General features: G+C 44.8%; 2 protein-coding genes across 11 annotated transcripts in view; both read right to left on the bottom strand.

Moving 5' to 3' along the window:
- Positions 1-48: 48 nt before the first annotated feature.
- Positions 49-12,085, bottom strand: dhx9 (DEAH (Asp-Glu-Ala-His) box helicase 9). 3 transcript variants are annotated; one of them, XM_048253418.1, is made up of 28 exons: positions 11,903-12,085; positions 11,530-11,647; positions 11,286-11,426; positions 11,077-11,179; positions 10,721-10,866; positions 10,334-10,482; positions 8,835-8,881; positions 8,556-8,692; positions 8,334-8,423; positions 8,053-8,214; positions 7,677-7,754; positions 7,363-7,554; positions 6,907-7,048; positions 6,724-6,806; positions 6,275-6,431; positions 6,044-6,138; positions 5,597-5,810; positions 5,357-5,451; positions 5,192-5,265; positions 3,553-3,705; positions 2,772-2,932; positions 2,475-2,586; positions 2,154-2,315; positions 1,836-1,963; positions 1,269-1,498; positions 1,059-1,174; positions 743-943; positions 49-647 (listed from the first exon to the last, which is right to left on the bottom strand). In XM_048253418.1, the coding sequence occupies exons 2-28, from the start codon at positions 11,638-11,640 to the stop codon at positions 371-373; spliced, it is 3,756 nt and encodes a 1,251-aa protein (XP_048109375.1). In that variant the 5' UTR covers positions 11,641-11,647; positions 11,903-12,085; the 3' UTR covers positions 49-370. The 3 variants fall into 3 exon arrangements, with proteins under 3 accessions (XP_048109375.1, XP_048109391.1, XP_048109383.1); XM_048253434.1 differs by lacking the exons at positions 10,721-10,866; positions 11,077-11,179; positions 11,286-11,426; positions 11,530-11,647; positions 11,903-12,085 and adding an exon at positions 8,967-9,109 and having other exon boundaries at positions 10,334-10,449; XM_048253426.1 differs by lacking the exons at positions 10,721-10,866; positions 11,077-11,179; positions 11,286-11,426; positions 11,530-11,647; positions 11,903-12,085 and having other exon boundaries at positions 8,967-10,464.
- A 2,695-nt stretch (positions 12,086-14,780) lies between these two features.
- The window catches only part of rasal2 (RAS protein activator like 2), a 56,277-nt gene continuing 45,362 nt past the window's right edge, over positions 14,781-25,695 (bottom strand). For 7 of the 8 annotated variants that reach the window (XM_048245736.1, XM_048245745.1, XM_048245753.1 and 4 more), the window contains 13 exons: positions 25,476-25,629; positions 25,157-25,255; positions 24,377-24,931; positions 23,835-23,979; positions 23,539-23,683; positions 23,046-23,282; positions 22,648-22,849; positions 20,649-20,848; positions 19,158-20,304; positions 18,652-18,783; positions 18,340-18,542; positions 17,718-17,805; positions 14,781-16,106 (listed from right to left, as the gene is read on the bottom strand). In XM_048245736.1, the coding sequence (XP_048101693.1) occupies positions 15,939-16,106; positions 17,718-17,805; positions 18,340-18,542; positions 18,652-18,783; positions 19,158-20,304; positions 20,649-20,848; positions 22,648-22,849; positions 23,046-23,282; positions 23,539-23,683; positions 23,835-23,979; positions 24,377-24,931; positions 25,157-25,255; positions 25,476-25,629 (3,475 nt within the window). In that variant the 3' untranslated portion in view covers positions 14,781-15,938. The remainder of the gene's footprint in view (positions 16,107-17,717; positions 17,806-18,339; positions 18,543-18,651; positions 18,784-19,157; positions 20,305-20,648; positions 20,849-22,647; positions 22,850-23,045; positions 23,283-23,538; positions 23,684-23,834; positions 23,980-24,376; positions 24,932-25,156; positions 25,256-25,475; positions 25,630-25,695) is intronic. The other variant, XM_048245728.1, reaches the window with a different exon arrangement.

Below are 25,695 nucleotides of genomic sequence, written 5' to 3'. Positions count from 1 at the left end.
TGAGTTTTTGAAACCTTGTGGAAAATGAATTAATAAAGTTTTTGATTATTGTTCTTTTGATTGTTTATAAATCAACTTTACAGACATGGATGCAGACGTGAATATAAATACAATAGATGACACAGCACAGTATGGTCGAATCAATTACTGCAAGCATTTCCATTAACACTAAACACGCTAATTAGACTAAGGTAAAGCTGTACTGGCATTTAAACATTCATGGCTTTTTTTTTTTTTTTTTTTTGGAAAATTAATGGAATATTGCCTGGAAAACATAAGGAAGTAAAATAAAGACTATTTCTTACCAAATTAACACTTTAAACAAGGTTATTAACAGAAACAATTCTTTTCATCAAGGAAGTTAATTTCCTTAAAATCCACCCCTGAAACCTCTTCCACCACCTCTGAAGCCTCCTCCACCCCCATACCCACCCCCGCCTCCGCCTCCTCCATAGCCACCCCTGCCCCTATACCCCCCACCACCATATCCTCCTCCCCCACCACCATATCCTCCTCCTCCACGGTATCCTCCACCCCCTCTGTAGCCTCTGTAGCCTCCTCCCTCATGCCCACCACGCCCCCTGAACCCTCTGTCACCACCTCCATCAAATCTGGCCATCTTTGGAGGTCGAGGACCATCGCCAAATCTGTGGAGAGATGGGGAAACCGGGAAGGGTCAGCATTTTCACAAAGCTAAACCATGTCAGGAAAACAGGAGTCTTAAGCCCGATAGAATCTCTACCTTGGGTTGCTGGCCATCAGGTTGATCCCGCTGGAGGAGGGCTTGGAGATGAGCCGCAGCACGTTGAGCATGCGCTGGTTGGGTGGGTCCAGCTGATTGATATACTCTGGGTCTTTGGTTACTTCTACCACCAGAGCTTCCAGTGACGCTCGCAAGGCTGCCACAGAGCCCGCCACCTCATGGGGAATGCGCAGCTTGATCCTATGGGAAAGGGAGACGAGCATAACTGGGAAGCGATCTTTGTGTAGCTGTTTTACATGAATTTATGTGATAACACCAGCATAAAACATGTGAATGCCATTTATTAGACACCTACCAATCGTCAAGCTCCACAACGTCACCATTGGAGGTGATTTTTTTCGCAGCAAACAGGAGGAGCTGCAGAGGGCTGACCATAGTCATTCCTTTAGCTGAGATGGCACGTGTTCTGATCTGAAACACAGTTCAACAAGGTCAGGTCTTTCTGCAAATCTTTCCTGCAAATGTGCACAAACTGGGTAAAATCGAGGTGGATCCACAAACCAACCTTTTCTCCAAAGACAAAGAATGGAGAAGGGTATGTCAAGTCATGGTTGCTGAAGGGGCAGTTGACGGAGGACTTGTGGATGAGGGCATTTCGGCCCTCAGTAGTCAAAATCTTCCTTTTCTCTTTATGGTAGCACACGTTGGGGTAGGAGCCAAAAGTTAGCAGGGAGATGACCACATCCAGGTTGTTATCAGGGCCAACATTGTTGAACATCTGGTTCATAAGGCATTCTGTAGGGAAGTAAGGACAAAGGTAAAGGACTCAAGCCATTTTCACTACCAGGATAATTTCCTCCTTGAACACTGCCACATAGACCCTTTTCACAGCATCCATTTTGACATGAAATAGTAGGGCAAGCATAGGTGTTACTAAATACCTTAATGAAGTCTGTTCAATTTAAGTGCAGCAGAATCACAACCTTAATTAATGTCATTAGTAACACCTGGGCCTGCCATATATTTCATATCAGAAATGACTGCTGTGAAAAAGGTCAATTTCCAACATTACTCACAACAGACAGCCATTTTCTTTTTTCAAACAATTCTAGATTTTAACAGAGCAACACACCCTCAGGGAAACCGGCATTGACGAGAATGTCCTTCAGCTGCACTTTGGCCTCCCAGGTCATCCTGAGAGTGGACATGTGAAGTCGCTTGTGCTCACAGAACCTTGTCTCTGCGTCTTCTCCACCCATTCTGCAAGGGGAGAGAAAGGGGAAAAAAAACATTATGAGAAGTAATACACAAAACGAAAATTATTCCAATACATATGGTGGAAACTCACTCAGCACTCCACATAACATGATTATAAAGCAGCATAAACATGGCAAACGGAAGAAAGCGAAACAATCTTATGCAAAATTGTTAAAGGTTATAATTGGCTTACCGAACTTCATCCCAGGTTTGAAACACAGACAACAGGGCCACGTGGTCAGAGAAGCGTGAGCCGGCAAAGTTCCTATGCACGAAACCCAGGCGTTTACCCTCGCTGATGAAGGGCTCTGGGAAGCAGGAAGCTGCTGAGATGGTGCAAACTGCATCACCAACACTGAGGGGGAAAAAAACAGACATTAATCTGGCAACCTTCCAAGATGTTTCCCAAGAATATGCCGATTTCCCTGTTAAGGGAAGACGATAAGAAAAAAAGATGATTTCTTTCATGAGAACTGAATTAATTGAGCATATTAATCTAAGTTTGAAAACTTACTTAAGGATGCAGCCCATGATCATCATCTTGCCGAGGCGCGGCTCAATGGGCAGCTTGGCCAGAATGCGACCCAGAGGAGTTAGCTCATCATTAGAGTCAAGGGCATCCAACTCTGCAGCAGATCAGATTTCAGATTTTACTTACACTGATTAAAATAAGACAAATAAGAGGGCTGTGCTGTTATGCAAGTTGGAGACCAGTGCCTTCTAGTCATTAATTGAGGAAGGCAACATTAGACTGATATTTTATGTGTGCAGAGAGATTCATGAGGATATATAGGCATGATCTGAGCTGCACCTCTGAGCGTGTGTTCCGCCTCAATGACGGCGTCCAGTGGTGGCGGCTCGATGGCTTTGGACAGGAAGTGGCCGATGGCTCCCAGTCGGAGCAGCTTGATGCTGAGGGCCACTTCATGCAGTGGCGTGCGGAAGATTTCCGGAGTCATGTGGGTCTCCAGCCTATGCACAGAGGACTAGATCTCACTCACATGTCATACAAGTCTCATATCACATGTTTATGGTAATGGTTATGGTAATGGTTCCTAACTAAAAGCAGACACTTTTATCCAAAGAGACTTAACAGTGACATTGATACACATTGCATTAAAATTAATTCATGTCTTAATGTATTAATTAGTAACAGACAAAAATAGAATGTAACAATAGAACAGTAACCATAAACATACAAACCGAAAGTAAGAATCAATTAGTTAGATATGAGGTAAACAGCCTTTAAACGCTTGTTGAATATCACAAAACTGTCACTATCACTAGTAGGTAAATCATTCCATCAACAAGGGATCACAGAAAAAAAGAGTCTTGACTTTGAAATCTTAATGTTGATGTTAGGCTGTGATAGCAGACACTCATCAGATGTCCGCAGTGGGCGAGAGGAGACGTAGAGCTGGATCATGGAATTAAGATAGCAAAACATCACCAAACAAAGCCTGATCCAGTGTTAACCACCGGAACTGCTCTTGCCGTCAGCCTAACCAGCACCGTCACAGGACTGCAATAGACAGAGAGCAGACAAAGCAGTTTCACATGGAGCAAGGCTGCAATGAGAAGCATGAGGTCACCTGTCAAAGCGGGCGCTGCTGCAGAGGTGGAAGCAGAAACCAGGCCGGACTCTGCCAGCTCGGCCCTTCCTCTGTTCCAGGTTGGTCTTCGAGGCCCAGACTGTTGCATAGTTGGTCATATTATTATGGGATGTAAATAGCTTCACTTTTTGCCTGTGGGCAGGAAAATGTAGACAAAAAGTGTCAAACTACTGTGTGAAAAAAATGTGAGAGCTATGAAATGTAGAAAACAACAACTTAGAGAAGATACTCAGAGATTTAGGACTGGAAAAATCTGCACAGAGTCTCTTCATAGGGCTTAATGGAGAGACGTGAAGTTGATTTGAACCACTTTCTATGGACTTCATGCACGGAAGGCTCTTTAGCTAGCGCATTTATTTCCAGTGGAGCGTTAACTGTGTTGTAACACCATCTTCTATTATATTCTGCTCCTTACATGTTCACTCTCGACACTAAATACCTTTTTTGCCCAATAATAAAACAAATTGGCCCCCTCCACTTTTTTCCTGTGCGACTGAAAGTTGAAGGTTCATTAGGTCATTTGTAGCATAATTTTAGAAAACATTAACTGGGCCATAAAGTGAGATATGAGGTTATGGAGCCAGACATACAGTGTTGATTTTATCTGGAAGATAACAGGCCACAGTGCCGCTTAGAACAGGCTTAGTTATTTGATGTCAAAATAAATGGTGGTACACTTTCCAGACATTCCCCTGTTTTTTTGGCGATGGTCCTGAGAAGGGGTATTGATGAAGAAATTAGATCTCCACTTAGTATAAGCCCTCCCATGAGTGAATAGAGATGGGCAAAGCCCAGAAAGTAATCTCTGCCCTGTAGTCCCTCTGCCTGTGCACTGATCAATCAATCAATCAATCAATAATTTTTCGACTTACTGACTGAAGCGTTGTGCTAATTAGGATCAGCAACAGAGCTTAAAGCGAGGAACATTTCCATGCCTGAAGTTATCTGAAACCTTTGAAGCCATTATATATAATCATCTATTTTCAAATCGTAAACAGCCTGGCCCATGTCTGAAACCAGGCACAGTGCCTGAGAACATTGAGCCATACAGCTGGTTTAGTGAATAGTTGAACGAATGTGGTAGGATTTTCTACCTCTGAGTTTGTCTACAACAGAGGAGGTTCATGTTCAGGGTGGTTGCCATACCTTCATATCATAGATATATCTTCACTTGAATGCCAGAATTCTAAAGATCCTGTAAACCAAAATCGGAGAGGTCTTAGAAAACTACAGGCACAGTGAAAAATCTGCTTTCTGTTGCAGATTAGCACAAGATAATTATTTTGTGCACTAAACACAGATCTGTTCTATCTGGCTGAAGAGTGCCAATTAGAATCAGCTGGTTTAGAGAATGGTTTGCACTGTATGTGGTAGGACAGTTGTGAGGGGCAGCACCTTTGCCCCCAATGTGTGTGGCTTCAGTATAGTATACAATCAGCATACCGGTCATTTTCTCACGATTATGCAACCTAGTTTAATATATTTTGGCAGTGTTTCATATTCATGTCTGGGTGGTTAAGGCCCTTTTTTCTGTGGCCAGAACACATATCTTTAAGGAACATCTTGCACTGCATGTCCTGGAATTACTATGGATTATGATCCCAACAAAAGCGCTTACTTGCAAGAATCAATGACGTAGACAACATCATTGATGGTAATACTGGTCTCTGCAATATTGGTTGACAAAATCACCTGTAAAAAAAAAAAAAGTAAACCATTAAGGGCTACAGTGAACACACGTTTATTGGCTGTGTTCAACTCTTGACCAAAAACTAAGACTGACCTTGGTCACACCCTCGGGCACGGGCTCAAACACCATTCTCTGCTCCTCCCTGGGGATCTGAGAGTGCAAAGGCAAGATCCTGTAGCGCTGACTTCCTGCACCATCCAACAGAGACACACACACACACACACACACACACACACACACACATTAATATTTCAACAGGTCTCGCTCACATCGATATTTAGTTTCTCCTTGTAATAGAACAACAGTGACTGAGCGAACAACACGTTCACCCACCAAAGTGCGGGTTATTCTCCAGGTGCTTCTGCATGGAAAAAATGAGGTTCCAACCGGGCAGGAAGACCAGCACAGCCCCGCACACCTTCAGTGTCTCGATGTACTTGAGCAAGGCCTCGATCAGCTCAAAGGAGGTCTCCTTCTCGTTCAGCTGAGACATGGAGCGCTTGGTCTCAGGGCCGTACTCCTCTCCACAGATCAGGTTACAGTTCATCTGGGGGTGGACAGAGAGAGAGGACAGATGGTCTTAGGGTGGACAGTCTCAGACAGGGTCAACTTGATCAGGGTGTGTCGAGTGTCCCAGCTGGGATGAGGAAACCGGGGTGAAAGGAGCGCTCAATACAAATATCAAAACAGCTCACTCACAGACTGAGAGCCAGAGTGTGTTGCTCAACTGACCAACCATGTGAGTGTTTTCACAGTGGAAAATATTGACAAAAAGAATACCTCCTCTTCTCCATCGTCATCTTTGTCCTTTCTCTTTTTATCCATGGGAGGGGGGATGAACTGAGTCATCTGGATACAGTCCTCAAGGAAATACTCTGAAGGGGGTGGGCACAATTAGAGAAATCATGCGTCATTACATCCAGAGGTGCAGAAAACATCTGTATTCTCAATAAGAAGAGCAGAGAGCTTGATCACTATGAATCATGATTTTATGGAAAAATATTCACTCACCTTGTACAGGGAAGGTGCGTCCAAACACCTCTATGACTGGGGCATTGAAGAAGTAATCCCTGAACATGGTGGTGTCGATGGTGGCAGACATAAGTATGACGCGGACATCAGGGTACGCCTGGACCACGTCTCTCAGAACAACCATCAGAAAGTCCGTCTGGAGGGTGTCAATCAGGGCTTATCATTACTAAACAGGCTTTATAAAAATTACATGAAGAGAAATCTACTGAAAGAATTTTGGAGCTATTGTGAAATAACTGAAATGGGCCATCAAACAATAAAACATCCATCACAGCAAGTGGCCTTCAGTGAATTCAGCCCAAGCCAAACAGTGAATTCAGCCCAAGCCAAACAGTGAAACTATCAGCCTGCTGATATGATAGGGCTTCAGAGAACTAGACACCCCTCACATAGGGTGGTGCCTACACACACATCCATACAGCACTTACATTAAGATCCCTCTCGTGGATTTCATCAACGATCACATGACTGATCCCTCTGATTCCAGCCTCCAGCTTCCTCAAAAGCACCCCTGTAAGTGAGCAAGGCCATCAAGTACACCTCTAGACAGATGATGAATCAGAGATGGAGCAATGCTGTGGCGAGATGCTGCGGCGAGGTGCTGTACGTACCCACGGTGCAGAACATCACACTGGCGTGAGGTCTGGGCAGAGCGGACTCGAAGCGCACACTGTAGCCACAGCTCTTGCCCACCTCCTCTCCCCTCTCGTAGGCCACACGCTCAGCCACAGACACAGCGCTGATACGCCGAGGCTGAGGGCAAAAACACCAGAGTTAGTCATCTCAGTACCCCTCGCAATTGCACAAAACTTAAACCTTATGCGTAAGTAAAACAAAATTGTATGTTTTGAATGTTGTTTCTGTAACAAATAAAGTAAAAACATGATTCTTATAGGAAATGAATACACAGTTAAGTAAAGGCCATAAGAAATCCTTGCTGGCCCAACCAAAGAACCAAAGCAGCGACAAAAACCATCACCAACAAAGCAGTCTTCATGAGCATCAAATAGGCTTCTTTAGTAAGTCATATCTCTTTAGTCATGACATATCTCTGATGTGGTCGTCACCTGGGTCACGACTATGTTGCAATCTGCAGCACGGTTGTTCTTGATGAAGTAGTCCAGGATGAACTGGGGAACCTGTGTGGTTTTGCCGCAGCCTGTCGCTCCGCGGATGATGACTACAGGGTTGTGGTGGATGGCATTCATGATCTCCTCCTCAAATTTCTTCACCGGGAGCTGGTCCCTCTCCTTTATCCCCTGGAAAGAGAAAACCGAACCGCACAGCTCATATAAACAGAAATGACAGAACATCAGGGAAAGCAAATACACCGGTATATCAAATGAGGAAATTTAATTTCAATCTTTTTAAAACAACTCACCATCTGGAGGTTTTCATCATTCTCTAGTTGATAGTTCAGCTCAGCCAACAAGTCTGAACTTATTTGCTCTGGGGTACACTAAAAATGCACACACACACACACACACACACACAAGGATTACAAATGATTAAAAATAAAGGTTATATTGTATTTAGTATAAGTACTAATTAGAGCAGGACCTGAGACACTATGCTTGCCTTTTACAGAACCAGAACCATGCACTATCAGCAGTCTTTTTTTAAGTGCGCACTACCCAAAGTGCACTGCATTAGATTATCAGATTCTACCACTACTACACACGGAGGAATAGAGGAGAAGGTGTGTGGAACAAATCCAAATCCACAGACCTATAAATGGTGAAACAGAATGTACTTACAAAAGCCAGAGGGCCTTCATCAATGTTGCTGCTGGTCCACGGGTTCCAGTTGACCTGCGGGGGAGACCATGGCACCACACCGGCTGCACTCTGCCTCTGAGAGGGCTCAAAATGGGCCAACTTTCCCTGAACCAGAGACACGGGGGTGCTCGGATCCTGGGGCTAAAGTAGACAGAGACCATGACAACCAATGTCATGTTACCATGCACACTCATTTTCAACTACCACAATATCGCACAGAATCACACTGCAGAGTTGAGAAGCCAAGGGGAGGCACTTACAGGTGAGGGGATCTGAATACCCAGTTCCTGGGTGACACTCTGAAGCTGGTGCACCACTTCATCTGGTACAGTCACTTCATAAACCTCCACCTGAATAAAGCATTGAACACCAGAGAGTGAAATGATTCACTTTGTGATTAACTCTGAATGAAAAAAGTTTTGGCGACTCCATTTTAAAATGCATTTCCATACGAGGAAGTACACATAGGCCACTCCACTCACCGTCTCACCCTCTTTCTTTTTAGTCAGTCCAGTGTAGGCTTCAATCACGCCCAGATGGTACAGCTGCCGGACAATAGACAGAGCACAGGACTGGGCTGCCAACTTCTTGTTGGAGCCATGTTCACGGGCAATTATCTCTGTTAAAAACAAACAAAAACATCAAAGACATGAATGCAATAAGTGACAAATTAAAATGGCAACCGTGACAACTACTGGCACATTTTTTCAGAGCCAATATGGGACCACAGAGTGGCTGAAAGACAAAAATAGAGCACTTACTTCTCCCAAGCTGCCTTACAAAAATGGTCATTTCAGCAATGAAACTCCTGCAAAATCAAATATAAAACTCTCAGACATGGGGCCTTAGCTGAAGTGTTCACGAGCACATTCACGAGCACACTCTTAACTGACCTCAAAGCTTCACAAGCAATGGCCAGCTGCAAGGGAGAACCTTAACATGTCCACACTGCCCCACATCAAGAACATGTATGTTTTTCTGCCAGACTTCCGCCAGCCAATCAGAACTGTTTTCCAGTGTCCACAGCCTTCCAGTCCTAGTGGGGAAGTGACACCAGAAATCACAACCAGACATTACCCATCTCATTCCCACAGCATGTTACTCCATGTGACAGCTTAGTTCACCCTAAGTGATGTCACATGTTTTTAACATGAAAGGTTGTGATTTCTGGTATCATCATCAGCCCAATAATACTCTGACCTTTCACTGACATGGTGAGCCAAAATCCACTGACTGAAAAAGCCAGTTAGAGGACTTTGGCAGCCTTGATGAAGTATGCCACTACTGATGTCAAAGAAAGCTTCAGCAGTTGCTATCTGGTTTCATATTCACTACACTTAACTAAGGGACATCTAGCCATGCTAACAATGTATTTTTTAAGACATAATGGAATTTCCATTTAAAGGGGAACTATGCAGTTTTTTAGCAAAATTTATCTTAACTTAAGTCATTGGTTTCTGGGTTGAATGGTGGTCCTCTCGCTTCCCCCTAGTGTCTGTGAGCGGAAAAAACAGCCTTGCAACTTTGGTCCAGCGAGCCGCTGGCCTCAGAGTCAGAAAGTCTTGCAGTCTCACAATGTAAAAAATTACGGCACTACACACATACACGCCAGGCATCAGGTGGAACAAGGTAGCGATTGAGTTTCGATCGAGCGATTAGTCATGGCAGAGCCGGCGGAGAGAAGCAGAAAGTGAGTAAACCGTTGTCAGAGGAACAGGGAAAGAAGAGACAGTAGACGAGCGAGGAGTGTTGTAAAATATATGGACCCTTTCAAGAGAGTTCCATTATCAGCATCATAGTAAAAATATATACTCGGAAGCTGTAGGGGGAACTCTGTAGAGAAAACAGCGAGCAAAAAGCGACTAAAACTGCATAGTCCCTTTAACATCCCTTGAATATGTAACAGAAGGTAGTGTGACTATTGTGGCTCAACATCAGAAGCAACTGCTGATTCTGACTTTATGGAGGTTGTATGAGATCTCCCAGGGGTTCTCGACACACCAAGGAGGTCTCCATCATCACTGTAGTCCAGCAGAAAAACATACAGTTCCCATATCTATTACATTTTCACTTACACACTGGCTAGCCTAGTCTAGCCACTAATTGATGCCTTTTTCCTGAACAAACCTAAATAAACCTATTCCCCATAAAGACACACAGTGCTTGGATTAAGGTGAGAAGTGACAGACACGGTGAACAACTTTATCATCATTCACACTATGTCTGTTTCTGGGAGAGGTCTCGTGTGACCCGGCCTGACCTGTTGTGGTCAGGCCCCACTTGGCTGTATTTGTAATCAGTCTGGTTCTTCTCCTTTTGGAAGAACTGGTTCAAACGAGCCTTGGCATTTTCCAGTGTCCAGTTGCCATGGAGACCTGCATTCAGATCAACTTCCTCAGATTCATAGGTCTAAAGGAAGAGGGGGGACATTACAGTACGTCATTGATACAACTTTGCATTGAAAGGGTTCTGCTAAGACACCACCACTGTTAATCCTCACATTTTGCTGTTAAGATACAACAGCTCAGATGATGTCAAATTAATGTCACTGAAAACACTCGCCCACATCTACCAACATGAAAGTAGCTTTCCACCACCAGATTCTTTAATGTGTGACTACGCAGCGAAACAGCAGAGAAACACCTACCGCTTCTGCATCTTGCTGGTCTTTCTTTGCGTAATACTCCTTCAAATTAGCTCCTCGTTCCCACTCAGCATTACTGCTGTTGTACCCAGAGTAGCCAAGGCCACTTTTACCACTTGGGGCTGGTCCAGCATCATGCCCCGTCAGACCTGAAGTGATTAAAGTGAGAAGACAAACACAAGCATTGAAGATTTATATTATGTAGATAGATTAATTACACAATAAGTAAACGAGTCTCTGGGACTGAGACATGGGGTCTCAACCTCAAGGTTGGGAAACGATGGCCCAAGGTCTGAACCAACAGCCAGAAGTTAAACCTGGTTTCAGTTCAGACAGATCAAACTAGCAAACCAACCTACCCTGTTCCTGTTTGATTGCCAAATGTGGAGGCAGAGGTCCAGCAGCAGGGAGATCCCCAAAACCACTACGGCCATCTGTTTCACTTGGGTCAGGTGCACTTGGCTAGAATAGAAAAGTTTTATGAAAAACAGGTCAGAGCAAATGCTTAACTTACTACACTTGTGATGATGTTATACGGGACCTGAGCAGAAGACCGCGCTACACTCACCCCCAGAGCAGGGACCTCACTTGAGTTCATTTCGCCTCCACGCACAAGATAATTGACAAAGTCGCGGGCTGCGTTGGACTGTGCGTCTTTCTTGTTGGTGGAGTTTCCCATTCCAATGTAGTTGTATCCGTCCACACGAACCTTACGTTAGGTATGTGATCATGACAAAATCAGCTATCGCACCAGTACAGGTTCACACAGTCAAGAAATGTGATGGCTCATCTTGGTAGTCATTTAACCTTACCTCACAAATGAACTTCTGCCGGTTCTTATTTCCAGCTGCCTTAATATCATAGCTGGGTGTAAGTTTTTTCTTACCGCACCACGCATAAAGGAAATTCTTAATGTCCCCCATTTTCGACCTGAAGGCAACGTTAGCAAAGACAGACACAATATCAGTGTTACTTAGCGTTAGATGGTAAATGAATTGTCCACATGCAACTATTTTTTACGGTCACCATGCTTAATTAAGTTATGTTGTGTATGTTAACGTCAATTGTCTTAATTTCTGATGACCAGGTGGAGCTACTATTTTATGTTGCACTGTTTATTGTGCTAGCGGCAGCTAACATTAACGGTAGCTCTGCATGCAGAATGACGGAACTGCATTAACTTACCTTCGTCCTGCACGCCGTTTGATTGAACTACAAAGTTACTGCACGCTGTCTGTCACGCGCACAAAAACTGCAGGTATGAAGATGTCATAGACAAAATATTTGTATTTTACATTAAAATGAATATGGGCCCTATGAATGAACATCGGAAATTCTCTGAAATGACATAGAAAAGGGAGGAAGTTAGCAAACTTAGCATTTCACCCGCAAGTTCCATGACCGGCTTTATCAAAATAAAAGCCGCTGTATTCCGAGGGCAAATTAGAATCCATTTAACTGCCTAACGTTAGGGCGCAGTGTTTCGTTTACCTTTAGGGACAATCCAGATTGTACGTGAAACTCAAACAGCAAAATTATATAATGGTTTAAAATCAAATATAGAAAAATGTAACTCTGCTTTTTTGCCTCTTTTTCTGTCTGCTCTCAAGGATTATGGCATTGTTTCTGGACTAGGCTGTAGCCTTTCTTTTACTGTCTATGGCTGTAGCCTATACTGCCATCTGGATGGAAATGTTAGAAACACGTTTTTTCTTTGAATACGAATTGTGGTTTCTAAACAAATGTAAAAACAGTATTTCTCAGCCGCCTTTGGTCCTTTTCTCAGATCAGAATGGAAATTCTCAAAACTGCTTGTTCAAACTCCATATTCTCACATCATAAACACAATTATCATTGCTTTGAACAAACAGCAAATGCTTTACAAATGTCTGCTGTTTTTTACATTTTCAATTGCTAATGTTGTGTTGGTCAAAATGCACTATACTAGACCATGCTGAATAGTACCCCATACAACAAATAGGCCTTGTTTCATTACTTGAGTCATTGCTTTCCACTGTCACAATGTCTGTCAACAGTAAAAACTTTTAAACATATCCAGTATCTTGCAATCAACCCCCTCCACACACAATAATGTGTAACTTTGTAGTTTTGAAAAGGCTATAGGCACATAGAAAATAGTGCTGCCTTACACATTGTTCAGTAGAAAGTTCATTTCTTACTTCCAGTAACTATATGCATGTGACAATAAACTTCCTTGTATCCTTGTATCCTTGTATACTTACAGAGTAAACTGTCATATTGGCAACATGACAAAGCAGTGTGACTATCTTGTTCATAAACAATGAAAAGGACTTGTCATTTTACTTTATTTCTCAGCATCTAAACCTGGATTGAAACCAAATTTCCACATCCTACTCTCAGAAACATTAAATCGGGAGTTGAGTCTTGTGTTAAAAAAATTAAAATACTGAAAAATGTAAATACAGAGCAGTAAACACTGGGGGCAGCCGTGGCCTACTGGTTAGCGCTTCGGACTTGTAACCAGAGGGTTGCTGGTTCGAACCCCGACTAGTAGGCTGAAGTGCCCTAGAGCAAGGCCCCTAACCCCTCACTGCTCCCCGAGCGCCGCTGTTGTTGCAGGCAGCTCACTGTGCCGGGATTAGTGTGTGCTTCACCTCACTGTGTGCTGAGTGTGTTTCACTAATTCACAGATTGGGATAAATGCAGAGACCAGATTTCCCTCACGGGATCAAAAGAGTATATATACTTAAGTTAGTTCAGAATTTTTCTCCACTCTTATTGTAAGTTATACTATATTAGGCCTACTCCATTTCCCTCAAAGGATTCCACTATCATTCATTATACATTTAGGGCCTGTCCCATTACCACTTCGCCCTTCCCCTCTGTGCATTCTTGTGTAGGGGTAGGGTGTCCCATTTCTTTTAGGACCAAGGGGAAGTGTTGCTCAACCCTTCAAACTACCTACTACTACCTACTACTAAAAACGGAATGTGGTCAGATGCAGACTACGAATGAAGGGGAATGAAGAGAGTCATTTACTGCAAAATGTTGGCATTAAAAAGGATTTTAAACATTCATTGTTTTTTGTTACATACAATCTTGTGACCATATATAACTTTGTGATTCCTGTTTTGGATCAAAGTTCCATATCCCAATGATTTCCTTATTCCATAATAAAATTAAACAAATATTTATAACAAACATATATATATATATATATATATTATAACATAATTTCATTATGTACTTAGATGTTTTCTATTGCTTTAACCTAGATAAATGCCTTTCTTATTTCTCTTTAAGGTACATTTTTCTGTATATGTTCAATTCAGCATGTCCCCAATGCAACATAACCAACTTCCTCCATAAATATAAACTACAAAATGAGATCAACTTATTCTTTATTGCTTTGATAGACTAGGGTACACTTCCTTTAGTCAAGGAAGTAAATCTGGTGAAACTACATTTGATCTCTGTAGTTATATAATATATTATACATCCCTGCAATCCTTTCCCACACTGTTAGTCTGTATTATCTTGCCTCCCAAAAAAGACTACAAATCCATATAGCCATTTGCAGGAAGTGACAACATTTGTTTTTGAAGGGAATTCAATTGGAAAACTGATGAAAGCTTCAACAGTCACTCTTTCCCTTATTTTTCTCAATTTCAAATGACACACCTGCTCGAGGCACCCTTAAAGTTCCACTCCGTTAGTGTATATTATGGAAAATGGAAAATGTTTATCAGATAGAATATTTTTAAAAACATGTTAGAAATAGTAATTTAAGTTCTGTTCATCTGTAGAGTGTGTGCTAGCTAAATGTTGCACACTCAAAGAGCTACAGCTAACTTATGAATGCCTATAATATATAGTATATAATATGTTCAGCCCCTGAGCTTGGCCAACATACATTCCTCATATATAAGTATGGCACTGTTCTGACAAAATCTTAAAACATCAAATACAACAACTTGAATTTTCAGAAAATTGTAAGCCAAAAATCACATCCAAAACAGTTAATCACCCAACTATTCCCCTAAGATCTTACACAAGGCTTCATCACAAAACAATTACAACGTTCATGAGACCAATGTCCATCTTTATTTCCCAATAACTTTCAAACTTCTTACAAATATGCAATGTTTGGACCATCTGTAGTTGTCTTTGTGACAGTCATGTGTAGGTCTCTGTACTAAATATAAAATTGTGTTCAGTGGGGTTGGACTTCATATCAAGACAGTGAAAACAACAAAAAAGTAACAGTGCCATTACAACAGTAGTCTCTGACATTAATGTTAACATAATCAGAGGGGCAGTGATCTTCACACATGTTCTCCATGGCTTAACAGTACTGAGGACAAATAAATAATGAAGTAGGTAAATGACTTCACTGATGAGTGAGTGTATGAGTATTTGTGTGTGTGTGTGTGTGTGTGTATATGTTTCTGTCTGTCTGTCTGCGAGAAACTGTTGGCTATTGCCAGCAAACCCACATACATTGTGAAAATCTGAACTACAAATAGATATCAGAATATGCACTGAGAAGATGATATTTAAGTAGTAAACAGGTTTGTTCTATAACTAGCCAAATCAAACTTTGAAAATCCATTCCATTGGCAAAACCGGAGTAATGGTCCTTCAGGACCACTCAGTTAAAATAAAGCCATAACAGCAATAAAATAACATGGCCCATTGTAAAGACAAAAATAAAACACTTAAAAAACATAGAAAACCGGGTTAAAAAAACAGAGTGCATCAATATTTCGCATATGTTTTATTCCTTTCCCCTTCTGTTATAGGTCAATAACACTTCATAGCTACAGCAATTCTCTGTGATTCTCCTATTTTTAAAACAATCCCTCTATATGTACATTGGCTTAATATATAATATTTTAATTAGACAATACTTTAAATTCTCATTTAAACTGCATTCTGCATATGGGGATATGGGAAAGTATTTATAAAACACAAATTCACTAAATTCAGAATGCTAATTTATCCCCCACAACACACATCCAAAACAACTTGCCCTTTCCAGTATTATCTCTGTACAACACTAATACAAGTTATTTACATGAATGACTGGACATTCCACGTAGATGTGTGTTTATAGTAGTCAGAAGCTTTAGTTTTAAGTTCAGTTTCATTTCCTGTCTGTGATCATGATCAATTAGCACAGCCAATCTGCCAGAGCGCGCCAATCAGCTGTGCTATAGGGACAGTCCACCCTGTCCAATCAGCAGCTGCTGTTCTTGAACTCTCCGTTCTCCGTGATGGAGAGCTTGGTGGGATTGGTGGGCGAGAGGCCGTTGCGCAGGTTGTGCATGCTGTAGCGCTCCTTCACCTGGGTGAGGGCACTCATCAGCCGTGAGTTAGCTGCATCCAGGGAGCTGATCCTCTTTTCCTGGCAGAGCAGACACAGAAGAAGGAAAAGAGGAGAAAAGAGGAGAGAGGTACAAGTTGAATTTACCCAATTCATCACTGTTTCTGCTGCTTTTCAAACTAACCGGAAGAGAGGCAGAGCAAGGGGCCCCTGATCCCCATACAGATCTATGAGAGGTCCTCAGAGGTGCGGTGCAAACCTCAAGCACACAATGAGAAGTGGACACCTTCAAATCATGACCCATGTTTAGGCAATGCAAGTGCAACCATCATTCTTAGTGCATGAGAAGTGGTTAAATGCCTACATCATAATTATGGTTGATGTTACACTCACTACCAATGATGAATTCTTAGTAGAGTGACTACTTTCAGGTCAGTGATCTTCATGCAGTTTTTCATGACAGCAAACATCTAACTTAAAAAGAATAAAGTAAAAGTAAACTGGAGGAGAAACTGGATAAAGGAAGATCAATTGCATTAAACCAAGATCATACACAGTCTTGTGCGAGAAAAAAAAGGCTAACCAGAACTAAAGAGGAGGAAATGCACCGTTTCACATTCCATTCCATTGACATGTTTGGAAAAAAAAAAACTTTCAGCAGGCTCTTTTACTGAAGGGCGCAGTCTGGACATGGGCCGACTCCTAAGGTGCTGGACTAAGGAACCTGGGGAAGAGCAGGAAAGGAGTGTGTGTTTGGGGGGGGGTTTGGGGCAGGAGGCTGGCATAGTTTCAGGATGTGCTAGGGGCAAAAAACAGGGAAGGAGGAGTGGAAAGCAGCCAAAGCTCGAGCTTACAGATACATGAACTGAATTAGCTAAGGAGCGCACTTCATCAACACACATTACCCAACGTCAGAGAAGGAGGAGAAAGCCATAGATCAAAAAAGCAAAACAATTATCCGTACACTATACCTAAACAGGTAATTGAACTAGAGTTTGCCATTAATCATTTAACTCCTTTGGGATTCAGCATATTGCAGCAACTGAGGAGAAATGTGTATGATTTATTTTTTATCCAGCAAAAAAAAAAACAACATACAGAAAAAAGCTAACATTAATATAACATGGGGGAAAGGCATCCCTATGTTACATTAAAAGCAGATACTGATCGTTTATTTGGCAGCTCCCCCTCCCAGCAGTGTACGGTTTCAATAGTTTGAGATGGTAGAGAAAAAAAGGCCAATTGTCATCATACAAGCTGAGGTATGGGTGTTGTTTGATTGCGCTCAGATAAGGCTTGGTGTTCTAGAATGCACTGCTTTACTTGCCTTCCTGCAACAACTCAGTTCCTTTAGTGACCTGGAATTCAGTGGGACACAGTACAACAATGAAGCAGTCAGCAGAATGTCTGCCCTCACACACAGGCACGCAGCCACTTATGCATATAGGGTAGCACACATCCCTGACGAGCAGCATACTAATGAAAACTGCACTGGAGAGATCTCTCCAGCTCCTGGACAGAGCTGTGTGAGGGGAAACATTTTTAAACAGGTTTCTCCAACTCTGGGTACAAGAGCTGATCGGCAGTAACACTAGAGGATAACCGGGCCAAACAGCCACGCTTGTCAATGTAAGCTCCCCATTATATACAATGCACATGTTTAATGTGTAGTACTCATTCCTGGCACGGTACCTGTGCGTCGATAATCTTCTGCTTTGCATCAATGACAGCCTGCATCTCTGCATGATCTCTCTTAAGCTCCTCTTCCACAGCCATCAACCTGCATGACAGAGTGCCGAGGTTAATGCAGGGCATAATGAAACACAACACACACATACACGACTCCATCATTTACATTTATATTCATTTAAATAACACTGAGCTGAATCTTTTAAATTATATTAAAAAATGTAATTCTTTTTTTTTTAATATTATATTATTATTCCTGTACCATCAGCATAATAGTTTATAAACTTAAAAGCAAGATACACTTCTGTACCTGAACTTGTCACAAGTTTTACAAGCCATTATATATAATGACCTGTTTTCTAATCTTAAACAGCCTGGCCATTCCCGGAAATCAGGCCTAGTGCTGCCCTGAGAACTTTAAGCCCTGTATTTCATATCTCTAAGTGCAACTGATGCACCACTTAGGAACATATATTATGCACTTATAATATCTGAATACTCAATAAAGAAAGAACAACATAAAATAACACTATACTACTAAAATGTTCATGTTACCACCACCACCACTGATAGTAATAATACTGCTGGTCTATTAGTGTCCCTCCTGTAGGGAGCGCTGACCCACCTGCAGATGATGCTCTTCATCTGGCTGTCCTTCTCCTCCTGCTGTCTGCGCAGGCGCTCCTCGCTGTCCTCCAGCCGGGACTTGTACTCCAGCAGCAGCTTCTGCATCTGCTGCTCCTGGGCCAGCAGACGCCGCTCGTACTCCTCCAGGCGCCGACTGGACACGCGCAGACGCTCCTTCAGCTTGGAGATCTCCTGTTCGTACTGGAGGAGCGGAGCAGGGGGAAAGAGGTCAGAAACAACTCAGGAGGGAAGGGGGTCTTTAGTGCTCATGAGATGTGTCAAGTTATGAAAGTTTGAATTGTTTTTCCACCTTCTCGATATGCTTGCCGTCCTCTTTGGTCTGGCCCTCCTCCTGCTCGTCCTCATACTGGCCGTTGTTCAGCACCCACGCTGCCGTCCTCTCCACAGGGGACATGGTCACCGGATCTACTGGTGACTGCACCTGGAGGACACACACATTCCACTTTACCTTCGGGTGACTGGTGAAAGAAATGCCTGATGTTGAGCAAAAAGTCATTGATAATACTTTTTTTTTGCATGTCCTTGCTTATCTTGAATTTCTCCTGGGGATCAATAAAGTATCTATCTATCTATCTATCTATCTATCTATCATTGTAAAAGTTTTCCCTTGTATAGAAACTCAGGCTGGAGATGTACATCTAACATCTAACCATACTGTTCTCCATATAGTTATCAACAAAGGCTTAGAGACTACAGCAGCTATATAGAGGTCTGGCTAGAATAGCAACCAATCAGGAGGAAGTAGTGTGACAGTTCAGTGTTCATGAGAGAGTGGGACTGAGCGTGTGTCCGTACCTGCTGCCTGCTGGCTCCTCTGACGGGCGGCACGGGACTCTCCCTGGAGCAGGTGGACTGCTGTCTGGAGCGGTTGCCCCCTCCGCTCTGGGGCACAGGCTCTGTGTTGGCACTGCTGCTGCTGCGCAGGGAGGCGCTGTGGGGCAGAGAGCGTGGCGTGCGTACACCGCCATTCCCTCCAGCGCCCACCTGGGCCTGGGCCGCCACCGTCCGGCACTGCTGCTCCACCTTGACGATGTGGGCCGTGCCCGCACTGCTGCCCTGCCTGGGCACGGCCACGGCTTGGGCGCCGGCCAGCGAGTCGGCCAGCGGCGGGTGCCAGCGGGCGGTGCCCACCGGGGCGCACTCTCCGTCGGCGTGGTGGACGCTGCCGCTGCTGCAGCGGCGCAGCTCGTCCTCCAGGCTGCTGATGGAGGGCACGCGGTGGGCGCCGCCGGGTGCGTCCAGGCCCCCTCGGTGGGCCCCAGGACCAGGGCTGGCGCTGCGCGAGCTGCCCGTGCTCAGGTTCTCCGAGCTCGAGTCCGGCTGCAGCGACTGGGCCGAGCGCGTGGAGCGGGTGGAGTGCGTGGTGGAGTGGCCCGAGTGGTGGTGGTGGTGGTGGTGGTGGTGGGCGGCGGCGGCAGCGGCCGCGTGCAGGTTGCTCAGGTGGTAGACGGGGTTCTGGAAGGAGAGCGGCTGCAGGCTGCGCTGCTGGCTCAGCGACGGGTGGATGGGCCGCCGCACCTGCGGGGCGCTCTGGGGCAGGTTATCCCGCGGCACCTGCGCCTTGGCCTGGTGGGCGTGCGGTGGCGGTGGCGGAGGAGCCTGGTTGTGGTAGGGCTGGTGCGGCTGGTGCGGGTGGTGGTGCGGGTGGTGGAGGAGGTGGTGGGGAGGTGGCGGAGGGCCGATGGAGGCCTGGGAGCCCACGCGGCCCAGTCTGGGCGGTGCCTCGTGGACAGGGAGGGCGGCCTGGGCGCTCTGCAGCAGGTAGGAGTCCTGCAGGTCCATGAGCGAGATGCTGCGTCCGTTGGGCAGGTGTGGCTCGCGCTCCTCCTTGTCGGAGAAGCTCATGCTGTGGGTGGAGGACTGCTGGCCCAGCAGAGGGTGCTTCCCCCGACTCGCTGCTTCCATGTGCTCCTGCACGGGCGACTTGATGCTCCGCACCTCGCTGGAGGAGAAAAAGCACAGGACACTCTTAAAGGACCAGATCAACAAAACAGAAAAACACTTAATAAAAATTAATAAAAAACATGAACACAATATCAGTTAAGTAGCAAAAAATACAATTAACTGTGTTAAATTAACTTTAACTTTAACTGTGTTAAATTGTGCCAGAGCATTTTTGTAGCAAGTCTCTGCAGCATGGTTGTCTGCGCGAATGTGACCAGTTAACTGGAAACACTTCCCTGTGGAGGGGGTTCAAGTGACCGCACCTGTCAGTAAATCCAAAATCATGAAAAAAGCGCAGCTGCTCTCAGACGAGGGAGAGGAGAGGAGAGGAGGGAGGAGTACCTGTCTGCCGGGTCCTCGAATATCCTCTGCAGTCCGGACGAGACGCTGCCGCTAATGTTGTGGGCGGAGCTGTGGTCCTGAAAGCGGCGCAGCTGCTGCTGGAGGGGAGTGGGGCTGGACAGCGAGCGGGCAATGTCGCCAAGGATACGGGGCAGGGGGCCCAGTTTGGCCACCGTCGCCTGCAGGAAGGAATTTTCACCCTGGGTTCGCACGTAACCATGGCAACCACATTGGGCACAGGGGCCACATTGCCCCGCAAGGGTTTTTTTGAAATGCAGATGGCATGGAGGGGTTGGTGGATGGGCAGGTGCAGGTTTTTTTTTTTTTTGGTTGGTCGGCAAGAGAGGCACCATAATGCATTGGTGGCAGGACAGCCGTAACCATGGAGACACAGTGTGTGTTGGGCAGGAAAAGGTGGGGTGGAGGAAGAAGGGCAGAAGGAAGGGAGGGGGGGGGGCAAGAAGGCAGAGAAGAGGTAGGTACACAGAGAGGGGAAAAAACAAAAGGAAATCAAATTAGGACTAAATGAAAAATAAAACACATGCCTCTAAATAAAATGATGTGAGCCATTCCAAATCAAATGAGTGGCAGGACATGCGCCATGGGCAAACAACAGGCGGTTATGAGTGGAGATGCAGGAAGGTCGGAGATAAATAAACTGATGACTGGAAAATAAACAAATTATGCAACAGTGTTTTGGTGAAGTCATGCTCCCATGCTTTGTGGGGAATTGGTTAGGGAGGAACTCAGCTGAATGAAGTGCATTGAGGACATCAAATTCAGACACACTGCATCAAACTGGCTTCAATCTCTAGCAGAACTTTTTAAGCACATATACTAACACATAAAAATGTACTTAAAAATAATATACTTTAAAAGAAAGTCAGTGTTTGACACTGTCCAAAACATCCCTCAAAATGAAATGGTTCTGCTTTTAAATATCAGTACACTAAAATCTCCAAACATACAGGTCCACACTACAAATCATGAAAGACACTTAGCCTTATCCCAAAGCAACACCTCCAAGTCCCAATACACCAACAAGTGCACTCCATCCTTAAGCGTCCTACATACTCGCCACTCCTGACCGGTAGCGCGACAATGTGACGTCACAGGAGCGCCGTAACCATTTATACTCGCGCGTGGTGGTCACGACACTAGTTGTAATATTCTCCTGAATTGGCATTGGCCTCAAAAAACTACCCTCTGTGATGATACTTCAGACTTCGGTTGCTGCTATTCACAACTACCATCATCATTACCATCTAGTTTCCAAGGTGTGTGCAGCTAGATAGATACTTTATTCATCCCGAGGGAAATTTTAGCTAGCTGGCTGGTGCTGAGAGATGAGTTTGTGTAATTTCCTAAGGTGGAAGATTTTTTTCGGGTCTTAGCAGATATCCTTTGGTTGTAAATAAATATCTTTGTTACCTTTTGCTGGACTATTGGCATGTCCCTGGGTCCTAGTTCTTTCATCTTAATTCCCTGTGTTACATCTCTCTCTGGTAGCTTCTTATCCAGCAAACTATTTAAAAATCACAAACTCTCACTGGTAACCTAGCCAGGTTAATTTCCCTCTCTTCTCAAACTGACTATTCAAACGTCATGTTTATTTAAGATGTGGGCTAGGCAAAAATGCCTGAATGTGGTTGATGTCTGTATAGAGGCACGCATGCTCCCTGATCTTGGTTTCAAGCTCATCTTGCTTGTCGCGCGCATCTGAAAAAATAATCTCCTGTGCACGACCTGCCTGCGAGAGGCTGAAATTTCTCATGCGACAGAGGAAATTACGCAATTTTGACACACGCGATCGGGAGCGGCGAGTATGTAGTACCCTTTACACAACAATTGGCCACGACCTAATATATGGATTCCAAATAGTGTGACTAAAACGTCCATCCACTCTTCCATTACGAGTGAACACCAAGTGGCCCTGGGAGGTTTTTTGAGGTTTTGCTTCAGAGTGGCAGTGCAGGAGGTGGGTGAGAGGGAGACTGACCTTGTCCAGCTGGGACACCACTTCCCAGAGCAGGGAGTGCAGCACGGACAGCTCTCGGCCCAGGTCGATGTAGCCCTCGAAGCCTGGCGTGTTGGAGATGGTCTCAGAGTTGGAGATCTCCAGCAAGAACCGGGTCATGCCTGCCCATTCATGTTCCAGGAAGTCGTTCATGAAGGCCATGTACTCCTCCTTATTTCCGAATCTGGTGAGTGACAGCAGAGCTTTGGTTCAAAAGTTCCTTGGCATCTTTTATCTTGTTTATGTAATCATATCACAGTTTCTGTTTTGTGTATCAGTAGACCGATGACTACAACAAGCATCTCATTCTATCTTTATGACATGATAAAGCATTGAGTGTGTCTGGGTCTGAGATGATTGATGACATCTGTGCCACTTACTTGGCGAAGTTGGCGAGGTTCTGGATGACTTTGGCGATGAGGGTGAGTGTGCGTGACGTGCGGTCGTCGGGGTACTCCTGCATGAGGCTGAAGAGCGAGGGCGACATGATGGCCGGACACAGGAAGCGCAGGAAGAGTGAGGCGCTGATGAGCCGTTGGCTGATGTCCTGCTTGCCCCGCGTCAGGCAGTGCTGCTTCCACGAGGCAAACACCTCCTTCAGCTCGCGCGGGAACACACTGGAGTGGGGGTTACACAAACAGTATTTACATACCGGTATTCACATAAAATCCACTAGCCTTAATGCCCCCACTCCCCGCAGATCCACTGTACAAATTGGAGGGCCTGCCCCACAGTATCAATACCTACACACTGGCACAAAACTGATTTAAACTACACAATATGCAGTTATATTCCATAAGTAACTCTATATTGCCCTATAATGCACAACGTCAGAGTAAATAAAATGACCCTAGACCGGGCGAGCAGAATTACCAGTAGGAGTTGATGATCTTGCAGAAGGCCAGCTCACAGCACATCTTCAGGTTGCTCTGGTGCTCTGGTAGCTCATTGCTGGTGCACTTCCCAGGGTCCACCTCACAGTTCTCGTCCGACTCGTACAGCGCCTTTATGAACTCCCCTGCAACCGGACAGACAAACGTGAAGAGTCCTCTGAGGTCAGATCAAAGTGTTCATGGTCATATGTACTCTGACGACACTCTGAGGAGCTATGCCTTACAGCGTGAGCTTTGGAATTGAATCATAATATTGATTTGTGGTAGTGTGCTTACCGAGTGCGTCATGCAGGTATTTCTGGCCCACGAGTTTGAGGTACTCCTCAATGGCTTTGGTAGCCAGCGTGTTTTCCCTGAATATCAGAACATCATGGTCCGCACATCGGTCCACCTCAGACATCACCAGATCTGAGAGGAAGTCCTGATGAAAACCAAATCACAAGGTGTCAGTCATGACTACACAAACAATCATGATCCTGCATACAGTAAGGAGTGATCCTAAGCAGCCTGGATTCAGTAGCTGTTCTTTTCTTAAAAGAATTTCTAATTAAAAAAAGTGTCAAACTATTATCCAAAAGAATAGGATAATAATACAAATACTGTATACTCAGGTGTAGGCCCAGGGCTTGAACACTTCTGTGCCTGAAACTCTCAGACATTTATCAGGACTTCATTTATACTGTAGTCTAATTGCCTATTCTCAAATCGTAAACATACCGGCTCATGCCTGAATATAGGCACAGTGCCTTAACACTAAGCCCTGTAGGCCTACCCGGTTCCAGTGGCTGTGAGTATGAGTGAGTATGAGGCTGCCGTACCTTTGCTTTCCCTGTACTCTGTAGTATGTGCACCAGTGCGCTGGCCATCTCCTCTTTGTTCTTGACGCTGATGACTGGCTCCAGGACCGAGCAGAGCATGGTGTAGTTGTTGGTCACAAACTCGGCAAACTCTTTGTACTGCTCCATGGGCAGAATGGTGATGGTCTGGAAGCGGGACTTGATGCGGATGGACGGGCCTCCGCCTTTGGACTTGCTGGTGGTGGGCGTGCTGACCGGGTACCACTTCTCCACAAACTGCCTGCCCATCACGCTCAGCACGGGGATGTTGACCAGCCCCACGTAGTTGTTCTTGTCCTTCTTCTTCTTCTTGTCCACGTCGCGGTAGATGTGCACAGTGATGCTCTTGACGGAGGGCAGGCCGGAGAACTCGAAGTGCTCGCCCCAGAAGAGGCAGTCGGCGCGGGTCTTGCTGGTGGTGCGGGCGTACAGCACGTCGTCCAGACACAGCTCGCAGAAGTACTTCTTCTTGGGTGGCAGGTCCTTGGCCTCGATGATCCACAGTCGGAGGACGTTCTCTGCTCGCCGACAGTTGTCCTGGTGAGAAAAAAAACGCAAAGTCATTTAACCTAACAGATGGTGCTGCACATAAATCAAAATGGGTTGGCGAAAAAAGGGGAAAGTCAAGAGCAAAGACTTTTTGGGGGGTGGTTCATTTCTCTCATATTAAACAACCCTGCGGTAGTACAAATCTCAGTGTCCCATGAGTTTCAAACAGCTGTTTGCCTAGCCTTCATCACAATTAAGGGCGGCTGTAATCACCTTGTTAGGCTGCACTGTTCTCTTCAAGTTCTCCATCCACTTGTCCCTCTCTGAGGCTGAGGAACAGCTGAAGCACTTGCTCCCACCTGAGTAGGTCACCTGTGGAGAGGGGAAACACAGCCGTTTCAAACATCAGGACGCCGAAAATCAATTAACCCAGAGCAATCCCCAGAAGGAAGACTCAGTTTCCATTTCCCATACACAAGGGAGAAGACTAAACAAACATTTTAGAGTGGTATAACGTTGTATGTTAAGAGTTAGATAGCGTTGGTTCATTTAATGGTTAAATGAGGATCCATTGCGAGTGTGTGCCATCTACCTCAAAACAGAACTCCTGTCCAAGAATGCTGCTGTGCAGGGGTTTGATGTACACGTCTTCTTCCATGCTAAGGTCCAAGGCTTCCACTGCACTTCCTGGACTCAACAGAGACTCATGGGAGCTGGATTCTTTCAGTTTGGGCAGGCCCCGTGACCTAAGAGGAAGTATCAATCATCACACACATGACAAACGACAAGTTGCATATGTCACTTCCTTAACT

This window comes from Alosa alosa, chromosome 1 (genome assembly GCF_017589495.1).
Source record: "Alosa alosa isolate M-15738 ecotype Scorff River chromosome 1, AALO_Geno_1.1, whole genome shotgun sequence".
NCBI classification, from domain to species: domain Eukaryota; kingdom Metazoa; phylum Chordata; class Actinopteri; order Clupeiformes; family Clupeidae; genus Alosa; species Alosa alosa.
This window is presented reverse-complemented; position numbering and strand designations above follow the sequence as displayed.

Bases quoted from the DNA above. Each gene is read 5' to 3' on its own strand.
- dhx9 (XM_048253418.1), bottom strand. From the start codon at position 11,640: ATGGGGGACATTAAGAATTTCCTTTATGCGTGGTGCGGTAAGAAAAAA. The intron at 8,424-8,555 runs GTGAGTGGAGTG...TGCTTTATTCAG, and splicing joins AAAAGAAAGAGGGTGAGACG to GTGGAGGTTTATGAAGTGAC. The intron at 648-742 runs GTAGAGATTCTA...ATCTCTCCACAG, and splicing joins CTGATGGCCAGCAACCCAAG to ATTTGGCGATGGTCCTCGAC.